Source organism: Lemur catta, chromosome 17, assembly GCF_020740605.2.
Source record: "Lemur catta isolate mLemCat1 chromosome 17, mLemCat1.pri, whole genome shotgun sequence".
Taxonomy (NCBI): domain Eukaryota; kingdom Metazoa; phylum Chordata; class Mammalia; order Primates; family Lemuridae; genus Lemur; species Lemur catta.
This window is the reverse complement of record NC_059144.1, coordinates 3,018,486-3,033,965: the sequence shown is the minus strand read 5'-3', so window position 1 is coordinate 3,033,965 and position 15,480 is coordinate 3,018,486. Positions and strand designations below refer to the sequence as shown.

The 15,480-nt window shown below is 56.9% G+C and overlaps 1 protein-coding gene across 3 annotated transcripts in view; it reads left to right on the top strand.

Moving 5' to 3' along the window:
• PPP2R2C (protein phosphatase 2 regulatory subunit Bgamma) overlaps nt 1-15,480 on the top strand; it is a 138,169-nt gene that overhangs the window by 79,136 nt on the left and 43,553 nt on the right. For all 3 annotated transcript variants that reach the window (XM_045528373.1, XM_045528374.1, XM_045528375.1), the window contains exons 2-4: nt 6,379-6,476; nt 8,688-8,853; nt 10,467-10,579. In XM_045528373.1, the coding sequence (XP_045384329.1) occupies nt 6,379-6,476; nt 8,688-8,853; nt 10,467-10,579 (377 nt within the window). The remainder of the gene's footprint in view (nt 1-6,378; nt 6,477-8,687; nt 8,854-10,466; nt 10,580-15,480) is intronic.

Genomic DNA, 15,480 nt, shown 5'->3' with positions numbered 1-15,480 from the left:
CGTGCGAGACCTTTGCTATTAGCACGCCGGTCCCTGAGACCTGTTCTTTTTCGTTAAAAAATATTTTCTCTGTTCTTCAGACAATTTCTGTTGAAGGTTATCTTCAAGTTCATTAACGCTTCTGTTATCTCAAATTTTCTGTTAAGCAATTCATTGATTTTTCTGTTTCAGATATTTTATTTTTCAATTATAGAATTTCTAATTAGTTCTTTTTTTAATGCTTTCTATTTCTCTGTTGAGGTTTCCTTTTGTTAGTATTAACAAATTTTCTTTACATCTTTTAACACAGTTATAACAGCTACTTTAAAAATCTCCATTTGCTAATTCCAGTAGCCAGGACATTTCAGGGTCAGTTTCCATTGACTACCTTTTACGTTAAGTGCAGGTGACGTTTGCCGTGTCTTTGTATATCTTCATAAAAGTTTGGGTCACATCCTGGGTGTTGTGGATGATAACATGACAGCGAGACTAGATTTTTATGACTTTCCTCCAGAGAGCGTTTGTGTTTCGTTTTGTGTTGGGAAGCAGCTACTTGGCTGAACTCGGCTGTAAAGTCCCTGCGGCGGTGACAGCAGCAGAAACCTTAGCTGGGCTGCGGCTGCCAGGGCCTGTCCTATGCGTTTGTGGTTTGGGGTCAGGCTGAGGCGCGGCAGTTTCTGTGGCACTTTTGGGGATCCCTGTCTGTGGCACTCTTCCTCCCAGGACCTGCTGTCTCCCTGTTCCAGCTGCCGAGGTTTCCTGAGACTCCGTTTTGTGGTTTGTCGGGCCAGTGACACTCGCTGTCTGCCGGGTTCTGGCAGCCACGTGACACAGGCTGGGCCTCGTCTTCAGAGCCACGGAGCCTAGAAACCCCTGTGCCCTCTTCTACCGCGTGCCAAGCCCTGCAGGGCCTGCCTGTGGTTCCTCACCCTCCAGCGCCTTCAGACGGTTTTATTTTGTTGTTGTTGTGTTGTCAAGGGTTTACAGTCTACAGCTGTTACTTGTGAGAGAATTGCTCCGATGGGGGCTCCTAGGCTATTCCCAGAAGCCTGCAGCGCAGGGCCTGGCAGAGTGAGCGCTTCCGAGCTGGAGTTACCATGACTGGCCACAGTGCTGTGCTGCCTTCTCTGGCCAAGGCTAGAGGCAACATGGCCATGGACAACGCCATGGAGCAAGTGCTCGGTACCCTGCGAAGGGCACACAATGGCCTCAAGACCACAGCTGTGGAGAGACCACTGAAGTGGGGTGACGGGAAAGGGGCAGTCCAGGAAAGCTTCCTGGAGAAGGCGGTATTGGGGCTAGAGTTGTGTCGAACATTCCAAGATGAGAGGATGGACTTTATCCACAGAGGTGGCTGCCAAAACGACTGATTTTATGGTTTTACTGACAGGAACTTATGGCTCTGAGGGGAGGCAACTTTTTCTAAGGCAAACCCTGGAGACACTTACTGTAAAAATGAGTAGATGTTAAACATCCACTAGCTCCAGGTGCGGAGGCTCAAGCCTGTAGTCCCAGCTACTCAGGAGGCTGAGGCAGGAGGATTGCTTGAGGCCAGGAGTTGGAGGCTACAGTGAACTATGATTGTGCCACTGCACTCTAGCCTGGGCAACAGAGTGAGACCCCCATCTCTAAGAAAAAATTTAAATAAAAAAAAATTTTTAAAGGATCTACTCACCCTTCCCTGGGCCTAAGGAAGCAATGCCTGGCCTGGATGAGAAGGGATTTGAAGTCTAGTGGTGGTTCTATAAATACTTGCAGATCGAGACTAGAGGGGCTGGTGGTCAGGACAGTACACTGACGCTGGGCCACAGTTCCATCTTGCACACTTCTGAGCTGGCTGTGCCAATTCTGTTGAGGCCAGAGGCAAGGGTGGCAAAGCACTGTAGCTTTTTGTCCAGTGAGTGTTGGTAGTCCGTCTGTCCTCAGAGTCCCGGTCCTCACCCTTCCTCTTGAGCCCTCTCACCCCATGTCTCCCTTGAGCCTCTAATCCCAGGAAAACTCCACCATGAGCGTGCTACAGATGACAAAATTGAGGCTCAGAGAAGTTGCACAATTTACCCAAGGCCACACAGCAGGGTCCTTGGAGCCAAGACTCCCACCAGAACTTCTGATTGCAAAGAGGTCATCTCCCAAGGAGACAGCCTCCCTCTCTTCAGCTGCCACCAATAGTCATATACCCCCAGGGGCTGGCGTGAGGTGCAAAGGAGGCTGTGGATATAAGTGGCATATAAATTGTCAATTTCCCACAGACATTAGTGTCTGTTACTGTGGTAACCACCAGCATTTGTGGACTGCATTTGTTCTGGATAGCAATAGTTATGTTGGCATTTTAATTTAATAGCATTGTTATTTTCCCATCACAAAAATAATATACATTATGCATATGTCCAAACTCATCACATTGTATATGTTAAATATGTGCAGTTTTTGCATATTGATTGTACCCCCATAAAGCTATTAAAAATAATATACCTTCATTTCAGAAAATATAGAAAACATAGAAAAGTAGAAAGAAGACTAAAAATTACTTTATTTCAACCACCCTAAAGCAAGCTCTGTTAACATTTTGGAGAATACTTTTCTAGCTGTTCCTCTCTGCCCAGTTTGTTTGCTCCTCTAACTTGGCTAGGATCACTGGTCTGTATAATTGAAAACATTTGATGCACACTTTTATAGCCTGTTCTTTCTTCCTTGAGGGTTTTAGTACTAAATAGCAATAGCCAGAGTCACCTCGGAGACCCCAGCTCAGCTGTGTTGTGGCTGTGGCTTCAGCCCAGAGGTGTTTGGGCATCCCTGGACCAGGGTGGGCTGCCCCGTGGAGGGACAGTGTCAGAGCAGCCAGGACATGGCCCCATTCCCAAGTCTGTGCCCAGTGGGCGCTTGCATGTTCCCATAGAGCAGCTTTCCTTGTCTTGTCTTTTTAAATGTGATAAAGGTGCGTCTGTCCTGGGGTTGGATGTGTCCAGCCCAGCGTCCTGCTCCTACCCAGCCCCTGCCTCTCCTCTGTTGCTGTGCAAGCTGGCATGGACCCACGGGGGCCAGTGCAGGTCAGGAGCGGCCTCTAAAAAGCCTGGACTGGAAGAAGAAAAGGCGTTTACTGGATAGATACCTATGTTGTGCCTACTGCATGCAGCACCATTTGGGGCCTTGCGAGTACAGCCATGAATCCACAAGACCAAGACCTCGTCCCTTGTGGAGTGTACTTTCTGGCCAGCAGAGAGAGCCGACTGATGATAAAATCCCTATAGGGCAGCATCGTGGGTGATCAGGGTGTTCCGGATGGGACGGCGGGGGTGCAGGTAGCGATTTCAACAAGGCGGCCCAAGTCAGGTGCATTGGGAAGACCGCAGCTGAGCAGAATTGAAAGAACAGGAGGAGCTGTGCTGATATCTAGGGAAAATCACTCCAGGCTGGGAGGATGGGTCCTTCCGGGACAGGAGAGAGCCAGGGCTCCTGAGAAAGGGCAAGGAGCCCCGGGTTTGGAGGGGAATACACGGGGTGGGAGGCACACGAGGCCGTGGGAGGGGCAGAGGATATGAGCTTCCATTTGCTGAGTTAGAAACACGAGACCTCGACCCCATGCGTACGACAACAAACCTTTTTTATCCCACATCGGGGACTCCCTGGTCCAGGCTTGGCTGGGCGTGCCCGGCTCTGCGGGGCCCTGCTGGGGGCCGGACCTGGTGGGGGCAGCTTTGCTTCGCTGTCTCCCGCTCCTCCCCGGGGGCCAGTGGCTGGCCCGGGCAGGTCCTCCTCCTGGCAGGGGCAGAGGTGCAGGACGGCACACCCCAGCGCATCAGCCCTTTCCAGTCTCTGCCTGCGGCTTGTCTAGTTGCCATCCTGCAGGCCACAGCAGATCACAGGGACGAGCCCAGAGTTGAGGACGGGGGTCCCGGGGGCAGGTTGTTCTGGGAGGCACTGCTGAGCTTCATGGAGAGGACACAGGTGCGGGGACGGGTGAAGGTTTGGCCGTGGACATGCTCTGCCTTGGGGGGCTGTCCAACTCTCCCGCTCTTCTGAGGCCTTCGCTGTACTCTGGGTGTAACATGGACAGCCGCCGGGCTCTGAGCAGGGGCGTGAGCGGTCAGCCCTGGGTGCCACCTCCTGCGCTCCTGGAGGCCGGACTGCAGCAGCCCCGGGAGAAAGCGGGGGCCCTTAGGAGACTGGCGCAGTCACCAGGTGGGGGGAGAAGTGGCCAGCCTGTGCCTGTGCAGCTGCTCGGGAGTGGGCGTGTGGGGAGGCGGAGGGAGGGAGTCAGGGCGACTCCAGGGCTCGGGCCTGTGAAAAGAAAATGCAGAATGGAGATGCGATGTCGCGGGTGTCTGACAGGACCTGGGGGGCCGTGAAGAGTCGGACCCCTGTCACCCGTCATGTACACATTCGTGTGGGCTTTGACCTGTTGAACTGCCCAAATCGTAAAACCGGCTACATTTGATTCGAGCTGTTCATACTGGGCCTGGTCGCAAACTGGGTTGATCCGCACAGACGTGCTCAGCTGCGGGCTGTGCTAAACCCTCCAGGACGTGTGAACTCGCGGGGACCTTTGCCAGGCCCCGCCCAGCCTCACCCGGCATTGGCGAGATCCCTGTCTCCGAACTGCAGTTCCTAAGACCCGGATTAAAACGCCTTTTCTTTTTTTTTTCCTGCTCTGAACTGTGGGTTTTCTTTCCTATTCATTGACAGGCCGAGCAAGTGAGCGATGGAGCCCCCATCACCTGCGACGGGGGAAGTGGCAGAGGAGGGGGTGGAGGAGGGTCGGAATCCAGTTTTGGGGACCGGTGGGTGTTTTTGCACAGAGAGAACCACTGAGACTCAGAACTGCAAACATCACCCTGGCCGCTGTCGGAGTGGAGTGTGGGGCAGGGAGGCCCCAAGTGTCCCTCCTGGGACTGCCGGGGGCGCGGCGGGGGAGGCAGTTTGTGTGAAAGTAGGTCCGTTTGGCTAAAGCTGGATCAGAGGATTTGGAGGCTGCAGAGTCTATGCCAAGAATTTGAAGAATGACAGAGTTTCCATTCACAGGGCCGGCCTTGTTCCTCCGCTCCTGCCACCCATTGCTGCTTGGGCATATGGGGACCATGTTCTAGAACTTTCCATGTTTCAAGACATACTGGAAATGCAGATTTTCGTACAGGGAATCTTTCACTTTTCAAATATTAGGAATGAATTCAAATTAAAAATGAAGATCATTCTGGGGCTCCAAGAAAAGTTATTGGTGGAACCGTGCTCAGGCCTTGGGTCAGTGAGCTGCCCTCCCGAGCAGGCTCCGCCCCAAGGAAGGCCGGTTTCCTTCCAGGCCAGGTCCCGCCTTGGCCCTGCTGTCTCCTCCCCCCAGGGATGGCCCCCTGGAACGTGCGTCTCTGTGACTCGTAGGACCTGAGAATGTCGGGGACAGAAGGGGAGTTCCTCTTGTTCCCAGATGCAAACACTGGGGCTTGGAAATGGGGCTGTCATTCCTCTCCAAACACTTGCCCATGCAGGAGGGCCAGCCCCAGGTGAAAAGACTCCAGGTATTGGGGTGACCCCATGAGGAAAAGTCCCTGAGTACCTTAAGGAAACATGATTTAGAAGAAGGACGGGGAGATCAGGTACCAGGAGTGTGCAGGGCTGAGCTCAGCTTTAGGAGCACAGATTGGGGCAAGATCCCAGAGGCCTGCCTGGAGGCGGGCCACCAAGGTGGGCTCTGAAGGGGAGTTCACCCCCAGCCTTACTGTGTGTGAAGCCCTGAGAGACTCATTTGTCTACAGAGATGCTGGGAAGCACTGGCCTGTCTGAGGTTGTCGGAGCACAGGGGCCTGGTGGAGGGTCGAGACAGGAGGGAGAGGCCGGGTCCGGGTGGCTTCAGGTGCCATCTCCAGTCCCCATGGGCCAAGTCCCCTGCTGAGTGGGGCTCTGTGACCTCCCTGTCCTCTGCCAAGCTCGCTGCCTCGGGCTGCCCAGCCCCGAACCCGCCCCTCTTCCTCGCAGGTGGTTTCCCCCAGGCCCCCCTCGAGTCAGGGCCTGTGTGCCCCAAGGGCTCCAGTGGACCAGGCTGCCGCCAGCCCTGAGCGCCCTCCTCAGCGGCCCCTTTCCCAGGCTGTGCCATGCGTCCCCCGCTCCCAGCCTGGGGATGCCCCCCCATGGCGGGCCCCCATGCCGGCCCCAGGCCTGGAACACGACCACCTGCCTGTCGCAAGGCTGTGGGCTAAGGGGTGGCCTTAGTGTCAGATTTGGTCGCCTGCTCAGCACCTGAGGAAACTCCAGACTGCTTCTTGAAGGAAGGGGTGGAGGGGAGAGTCCTGCAGCCAGGGCAGGGGGCAGAGGGGCTGGAGGGGCCAGCGGGCCTCGGGGAGGGGGTGGCACACCGCTGGTGGCCGCCCAGCCCCTGGTGCTAAGAGCTGCTTGCTGTCTCACTCCCCACAGCTGACATCATCTCTACCGTCGAGTTCAACCACACCGGAGAGCTGCTGGCCACAGGTGACAAGGGCGGCCGGGTCGTCATCTTCCAGCGGGAGCCAGAGGTGCGAGGCTCAGGGTGTCGGGGGAGGCAGAGTGGGGGCAGAGTCAGGTGGTGAGGGGAGGTGGGAGGAGGCAGGGTCGGGGGGGCCGGGGTCTTGTGGGTCAGGGTGTGGTGGGTCAGGGTGTGGTGGGTCCGGGGCTGGGTGGGGCGGGAGGCTGGCTGCGGGGACTGCAGTCCAGCCTGCAGGGGGCCTTTAACCCACAGATACCAGGACTGCAGCTCTTAGGGGGAGCGGCCCCGAGTCCAGCACAGCGTCCCTGGGATGTAGGGGCAGGGGTGATGCTGGTGGGCTGGGGGTGCCAGTCCTCTGGGGAGCTCGCAAAGGCTTGTCTGAGCCGCTCCCCTCAGCGATGCTTGTGGATTGCCCCAGTGGGCAGCGCTCTGTCCTAGACCCCAGACCATCAGGACCAGGGGAGACAGCTGCCTCCTGGCTTCTGGTCCAGTTCAGCCTTCCTCCGCCTGGGTGGCCTGGCGCCGTCCTGGCCAAAGCAGGGACGGGAGGGGGTCCACTCTTGTGCTCCTGTCCATAGGCCTCAGGCTGGGCTTGGCGGTTATGCTCAGCGTGGGCCCTTGCCCCCACCCTGCACCCCCGGCCCCACCCCGTGGGGTTTGTTGTCCAGCAGAGTAACGGGTAAGACAGGAGTGGCTTGGGACAGCCTACCCAGGGGCACGTTTCTGGAACATTGAAAGAACCTCGGGATCGAAGCACCCGACTGCACTCAGACGCCTTGCTGAGTATCCTGCATGCTCTTCTCATTGACTCCTCACTGCTCACCGTGGAGAGTGAGGGTCCTCACCCATTTTACAGATGAGAACACTCAGAGAAGCCCCCCAGCTAGTGACCAGCAGACCAGGCATGGAACCTGGACCTGCCCAACTCCAAGACCAGGGTCTGTAGCTTACACACCACCTAGCTGCAGAGGGGCGTCTGCCTGGCACACAGCTGGGGGATTTGATGCCAGGACATCCCTGAAACCAGAGAGGGGGTGGGAGAGGGGAGGAGGGGGAGGGGAGGAAGAGGGGGAGGAAGAGGAGCTGCAGGATCATCTCCCTTCATTCACTTCTGAGCATGGCCCCGCGGCTGAGCCTGGACCCTGACTTTACCTTGGTCGCTCATGACAACCCTATTGGTGCAGTTAGGTGCTGTTATTGTGCACATTTTACAGGGGGGACAGAGCCTGGAGGGTTCCACCGTAGTCTACCAAGGATCCCTACTAGCAGGCAGCTGCTAATCCGTTACCCAAACCCAGCACTGTGGCCGGCCCATGTGGGTTTCACACGGTGGACCAGGGCATCCCGCTGGGGAGGCCACACCTTCCTTTTGCCAGACTGCAGAAAGAAATTACATTGGTGGATGCAAGTTTCCCAATTTTGAATTTTTCTCTTTACCTTTTTTTCTTCATTCTGGTCCCACTGGCCTTTGGCTTAACGAGAGCTCGTAGGAGATGGAGTGAATTACAGGCAAAAATATTGAAGAACTTTAAAGCTTTGCAAAGGCAAGACAAAGATGGGAATATAAAAGTAGATACTTTTAGAAAATTAAAAACTTGAAATTCTGCTTCGTTGAATGTCTTCACTTGTTCCTGGGTGTAGTTTCCTGTTGTTGTGTAAACTTGAATTGTCTCCCAGGAAACGGTTCCTGGTGCATGCAGTGGGCCCAGCACCTCACATGAGGGTCTTTATTTTAAGAGGCCCTGCTCCTGAACCGGGTGCCACTGGGCAAAGTCAGGAGATGATGTTCTAGCCCAGGTCTGACGTTTGCAGCATGTTCTGCTCCGGTGTAAAATCTGCCCATTTGTCCTCGAGTCAGGCCTGAGTTGTACACGTGCAATCATGGAGGTCACGTCACCTCTGAGCCTTTGCTTGCCTGTCTGTAAAGTGGGCGAGTCATGGCGCTGGCCTCGAGGCCTCGAGCGCAGCACGCACGAGTCGAGGCGTGGCAGCACCGGGTCATGTCTGGCGCAGAGTGCGTGCTCAGTGGACACGCGCTGGCGTGGACGTTCTCGCTTACTGGCCTGAAGAGAAGGCAGAGCTCGGCCGTAGCACAGCGCGCTATGGGCCATTTAAAGTGGAGAGTGTCCTTTGACCCTTGAATTGGATCCCCCGGCACTACTGGCACCTGGTCGCCACGGCTGTGTCGGGCCCTTCGAGGCGGTAGCCGCGGCCCTCACCTGTCATGGAGCTCAGGCCCTTCTCTGCGGTTTCCTTGCAGAGCAAAAATGCACCTCACAGCCAGGGTGAGTACGACGTCTACAGCACCTTCCAGAGCCACGAGCCGGAGTTCGACTATCTCAAGAGCCTGGAGATAGAGGAGAAAATCAACAAGATCAAATGGCTCCCGCAGCAGAACGCCGCACACTCGCTCCTGTCCACCAACGGTGAGGCCGTGCCACCTGCAGTGTCCACGTGTGCAGGCGCGGTGTGACCCGCTGCTACCAAATGCTTGTGTTGGGGTTTCTTCTTTTTTCTTTCTTTCTGTTTGTTTAGAGACAGGCTCTCACTCTGTTACCCAGGCTAGAGTGCAAGTGATCACAGCTCACCGCAGCCTCCGACTCCTGGGCTCAAACGATCCTCCTGCCTCAGCCTCCCGAGTAGCTGGGACTACAGGCACATGCCACTACACCCAGCTAATTGTTTTTTAATTTATTTTTTTTAATTTGTAGAGACAGGGTTGTACACATGCAATCATGGAGGTCACGTCACCTCTGAGCCTTTGCTTGCCCGTCCGTATAGTGGGCGAGTCATGGCGCTGGCCTCAACTATGTCACCCAGGCTGGCCTGGAACTCCTGACCTCAAGCAGTCCTCCTGCCTCGGCCTCCCAGAGTGCTGGGATTCCAGGCAGATACTTGTTTTTTTACGTCACTTATCTTGAGAGCATTTTTCTAGGTCTGTAGAACTCCTAACAAATAACATTTGTGCAACATGTAAATCCCATCAAGTGAATATGCCAGAGTTTCCTCACTTCTCCACATGGCTGGACTCGGGGGCTGTCCCCCCACTGTAAATGGCACTGCCATGCAATCTGTGTGGGCACTTTTCTTTGGGCGAAGGGAGCTGGATGTTCCCAACAAGGGGCGAGGTCAGTAAGCACAGTGGTCTGGCCTCTTGAACGCTCTGCCCCAGGGAGGGACACAAGCCCCCAGGCCCCGGGCCTGCTTCCCATGTCTGATCTGAGGGAGAGGCCTGGGGCCGTCCTGCTGGGCCAGCAGTGGGTGGCAGCTCCCCACCGCCCCTCTGCCCCTCCCCCTCCCCTCTCAGCCCCCTGGGTCAGAGGAACCTGAGCTCAGGGCAAGACACACCTTCTCTGACCTCTCTGCCCAGCCAGGTATCCGTGCTGTGACATTCTGGCGCCTCCCACCAGGCACCTGCCCTGCCGACTGTGCTCCTGCCAGCTCCTTAAGGGTGGGGTGTGTGTCCCCTACGGGGTGCCTGGTGCAGGGTTGTGCTCAGCTGAGGAGCCACCAGGGCCCTTCCCCTGGGCAGAAGGACAGGCCGCCCGGGGGCAGGAGCCTCTGGTGAGTGCTAAGCCGTATACGCTTCTTAAAAAATCATTTAAGAGGGACGGGTCACCTTCTTCCTGCCCCTCTGGAAGAAAGGTCGTCTTTCGGAGCCCCTGCACTCCCCTCCCGCACAGCTGCCCCTGTGGCTTTGAGTCCCAGGCCAGCCCGTCCTGAGGATGCTGACGTCAGCTGTGTCACGCACACGGCGGTGTGTGTTTTGGCTACTGCAGCCGCCGGGTTCTCCAGAGAGGCAGAACCAGCAGCGCGTGAGGCAGGCAGAGATGGGGGTGTGGGGCTGGGCCAGCCCACGGTCCGCAGGGCGGGCGGCAGGCTGGGACCAGGGCAGAGTCACGGTGGCGTCCGGAGGCTGTCTGCCGGCGGCACCGCTGCGTCCCTGGGAGGTCGTCGTCCCCCAGCCGACCGACGTGCGTGTTCTGCTCCCCTTCTCTTGGTTAGTCACGTGTCTGTCTTTACTTTGCTGTTTTAAAAGATAAAACTATCAAATTATGGAAGATTACCGAACGAGACAAAAGGCCCGAGGGCTATAACCTGAAGGACGAGGAAGGGAAACTGAAGGACCTGTCCACAGTGACGTCACTGCAGGTGAGACGGGCACGGAAGAGGCCGGCAGGTGGGAAGCGGGCTCAAGCTCCTTTTGTCAAATGATGAGGATTTTAGGACTTGAAGAGCCTTTGAGATTCGAGCCAGAGTTGGGTTCACATCCTGGCTAGGCTGCCTATGTGTTGGTTGGCCTCAGGCATTTCCCTGCCTCAGTTTCCTCACCAGCAAAATGGAGGCCATTGTATTTCTTCTGGGTGTCTCGTGAGCAAGAGGTGTGGTGGTGCCTGTCTGTAAAGTGCCCTTCACCTGCGGCCGAGGGTGGAGAGCAAGTCAGATGATCCCGTGGTATATGAAGGGGGAAACTGAGGCCCAGGGAGGAGCAGACATTCACCCAGAGCCACTCAGTTGAGTGAGGGGCAGAGCCAGAAGGAGACCCGGTCAGCTGGGCGCTGTGGCTCCCAAGCCCATTGTGGAGGGCAGGGGAAGCTGGGACTCGTGGGTCGCAGCGTCTGCGAGGGCCCAGCTCAAAGACTGCAGTGGACGTAAAAGAGCCAGGAAGGTTAAGCTGCAGAGCTGTGCCGAGGCAAACTCTTGTCCCCGACGACATAAAAAGGCAAAAGAACTTGTGTTTCTTCTGGTGGAGAGGCTGAGACACAGAAGAAAGAGTTCTGGAGTCACGAGGCCTGGGTTCAAATCCCACGTGTGCCACTTCTGGCAGTGTGACCCTGGGCTCGCCTGGAGCAAGAACGAACACTGCAGGAGGAGCGTGTGTCTTCCCAGCACCCTCGCCGTGACAGCTCACTTCGCTCCCCCAGTCCTATAGAGGGGGCACTGTTGCTGTCACCCGCGTGTCGCAGGTGAGACTGAGCTCGGGTCCACAGCCGGGAAAGCCTGGCTCCGGAGTTGGCATCCAGTCCCCTCCGCGAGGTGGGAAGAGGTCCCCGCCTCGCGGGCCAGTGCAGGGATGGTGAATGGCGTCCTGCTGCACAGGCTGGACGTCGGTCCCTTTCCTCCTCCATCGGGGCGGGAGGATCTGAAGCCACCTTGCTCATCCCTGGCTTCCAGAGCTGTGCCTGGAACGTGTGCTTTGCACATGTTTGTCGAGGGGCATGCTGGTGCCCAGCTAACTCCGACTTATTCCGGCTTTAGTGCCTGTGTACCCCACTGTGCTCTAGGCACACAGGGGCCGCGGTGAACAAAGACCCTGGTGGCCGCTTGAGGGCACGATCAGGTCCAAGTCTTCTCGGTGCCACGTGCCTGGGTCAGGCCTGCTCAGAGGACAGGAGCCCAGAGGCTGCTGACGGAGCTGGGGCGAGTGCAGGAGCTGATCTGCTTCCCACGTCCTGGGGCGACGCGAGAGGCCGGGCTCACACCCCGCGACATCTTGCCTCTCGCAGTCCGTCCGTGACGGTGAAGTGAGCTGCTGCTCCCACCCTCCCATCGAGCGGTGGTGTGGCCCGATGGGGCGGGTGACGTTGGCACCTCTCCAGGCTCTCACACAGACTGGTGGCAAATCCACCCACTGCCGGGGGTGTCTGTGGCCAGTTCCCTGCTCCGTGCCTCAGTTTCCTCACGAGCAGAGCAGAGGTGAGAACCCATTTCTCTGAAACAACTTAGCAGGCTCACACAGTGCCCAGCCTCACATGCCCTTCCCCGAAGAGACGTAGCAGGCGCACACGCTAAGCATTCTGCAAGTTGTCGTGAATAGAAAGCGGTGATCAATGTGCTCCCGAGAAGAAATAAATGTGTAGACACATTGGCCTCAAGATGACAGGCAGTTTGCACAAACAAATGCTGAGGGAGTGGGGAGGCCAACTAGCTTCCACGCTGAGTAACGAGGGGCCCGTGCCCCCGCCCCACCCCCAGCCCCGAGGGTTCACTAGGAGGGAAGTGCCGATCACGTCCCGGTCACCTGGCGCTGGAGGCACAGCCAGCAGCCCGTGGGAATCCTGTGTTTCCCTCCCAGCACTGCGGCCTTTTCTCTGTAAGTCACACACATCCGAAGACGCTTAGCTATTACTGAGCTGGAGGAGACGGGGGAAAAGCTGGGGTGTCCTGGTCTGTCCTCCTCTTGCTCCTCCCTTGTTTGTGTCCTGTTGTACCTGAGCCACCCCAGTCCTGCACAGATGTCTGCTCAAGCCATGCAGTTAACACTGGAGGAAGCTCTTATTTACTGAGGAGCTGCTCTGGGCCAGGCCCTGGGCTGGGTCCTTGGGGTCCTAGAGGGGAGCAAGGTAAAGCTCAGTCCCTGCCCGCCAAGTGTCCCCAGTGCCCAAGGAAACAGACGTGGAATCACCGTCACACTGCTGTGAGAGCCCCAAGAGGCCTTTCTCTACCTTCTGTTTTTGGTGAACTCCTGTTCATCCTTTAAAACTCTACTAGTCTTCACCTCTTTAAAGCCTTTCTGTGCAGGCCAGAAGAAAGTCACCGTGCTTCCTCAGTCCGCTCTAGCCGTTTGTGTCCAACACTGTTCTGTCCTTAGTGTTTATGTGTCTGTCTTCCTGCCTCACCTTGACTAGACTGGGGCTTCTGGAAGTGTGTAGGGTACATGTTTTATTCACGAAACCGCCAAACCTTCAAGGCAGGTTTCTTTTCATTCTTTCTCTCCTGTTTTTATTTCTTTCAAAAAAAAAGTTTTTGCAATCCAGTTTGGGGGGTGGCAGTGAATGGCTGGAGCGCTGGGTGAACCGTCCCAAGGCTGCCAGGAGAAAACAGTGCTGCTCGAAGGAGAGGGGAGACAGACTGCGAAGCCAGGACTTTCCCAGTGGTGCTCTGACTGCTCTGGGACAGCTGGACTCCCCTGTCTCCTCAGAGTCCAGGGGTCCCCGGGAGGCAGTGGCTGCTCCCTGAAGGGAAGGCAGGTTAGGAGCTGACCTAGAAGCTGACACTCAGGAATGTGCACAGGGAGGACCCCGTGTAGGGGCCAGACACACCGACACCACCGTCCAGGCATGCAGCCCAGAAGCACACAGACACAGAGACGGCAACACGAGAATCACCTAGAGCCAGGCGGGCCTGCACACCGATGCTGCATGCATAGTCACATGCACTCGTGCATGTGCACACGTATACACGCATGTGCATGCTCTCACACAAATGCACACTCACCCACACACTCACACACATGCCTGTGCCCTGCTGCATGGGAAAATCTAATGTGGGCTGCAGAGCTGCGCCTGCACCAGAAGGGCTCAGTGCCCCTTGCTCCACTGCAGCATGGAAGCTGTCACCTCCCATCTCAGCTGTCCCCTGTGAACTCCGGTACTTGGCCCACTCATTCATTCACTCACTCATTCACTCATTCACTGGAGGCCATTTCTGTGCTAGGCCGTGGGCCAAGTACCAGAGAGGCAGAGAGATAAACCAGAGAAGACATGTCATGCCCCTAACCAGTCCCTGTCCCACTGGGGACACAGACGGAAGAAGACGACAACCTCAGGGTTGGTCAGGGCTATGACAGGGCAGTGAGGGCTCTAGGGGGCCTGGCCCAGCCTGAGCATTCTCTTCTCGTAGGTCCCACATTGCCCAGGTGCCACCACACAGCCCGTTTCAGGCCCCTTTTCATGTCCCCCCCCAGGTTCCCCTCTGGCCTGGCACCAGCCCCTGCTTCCTGAACCTCGGCTCTCACCTATTTTGTCTTCACATGCCTGTCTCCACCTGAAATCTCTCTCACACATTTGTGCATGTCTGTTGTCTTTGTCCTCGACTTGAGTCCAAGCAGCCAGTCTGCCATGACTTGTCCTTGTCCCGCTGTGGCTGGACTCCCAGGATCCTGTGTGGTGGCAGCCCTGTTCCGCCACCCTGTGCTTAGCCCCAGAATGGCCCTCTGCCTCCCCCCGAAGCTGGCCTCACAGCCTCTCTTGGACACTGTTCCTGTCGCACACTCGCCCGGGACTCACCCTGGGGGCATTACAGACACCAGGTGTCAGGGGCCTGACCACCCCTAGCCACCGCAGGGCTCGTCACATGGACGGAGAACTGGCCACGTGCTGAGAGCTGTTCCGCACCCTTGAGCGGCATCAACTCGTGGATCCCTCAGGAAGCCCCTGGGCAGGCATCTCCATTACCCCATTTACAGAAAAGGAAACTGAGGCCCAGAGAGGTGAAGCCCAGTGAAGGTGATGGCTGGCAAGAGCTGGCAGTCAGGGTTGGGAGCCAGCCCCTTTCCACCACGACACCCTCAGGGGTGGCTGCACCTAGTGACTGTCCTGGCTCTGTCACTTCCTAACTGCAAGTCCCCGAGTCTGGTTCCCCTTGGCATCCAGTCTTGTCATTGGTGGTGTGGAGATGGCAATGCCAGCCTTCATGTCCTGAGCACCCAGGCCAGGCCTTGGGAGAGATCAGAGGCTGTTGTCTATCTCTCTGTCTCTGCACCTCCCAAGACCTCACGGTCCCCGGGAACAGAGAGCCGAGCCCGCGGCACACTGCAGTGCATGATGAGAACCCCAGCAGAGACGGGTGCAGCGTGCTGGGGTGAGCAGGCCGTGGGACAGCCCTGCCAGGGCAGGCTGCCCGCCCCAGGGGCTGTTGCCTCCGGGTCTTGAAGGAGGAGTCCGAGTTCAGAAGGAGTGAACGAGGGAGAACGTTCCAGGCAGAGGGTGTGGGGGGAAGAAAGGCCCAATGTCTGATGCTGTCACAGGGACCCCTTGTGCCAGTTCTCCGAGATGAGTTTGTATAAGTCAGGCCAACCCCGACGGGCGACAAATACCCCCTGCTTCTAGGGCTGAACCCGGAGATGTAGTTCTCACTGTGGACAGGCCCGGTGTGGGTGCCCTGGTTGCGCATGGCTCTCCCGCACCCGCCCATGCCGAGTGCTTCCATCCCTGAGGCTTGGGTCCTCACCTTCCAGGCGGAGAAGGCAACCCCACTGCCTAACCACTAGCCCACAAGCACCACGAGTGCTTTGCTCACATCCCATTGGTCAGAAACAGTCACGTGGCCAC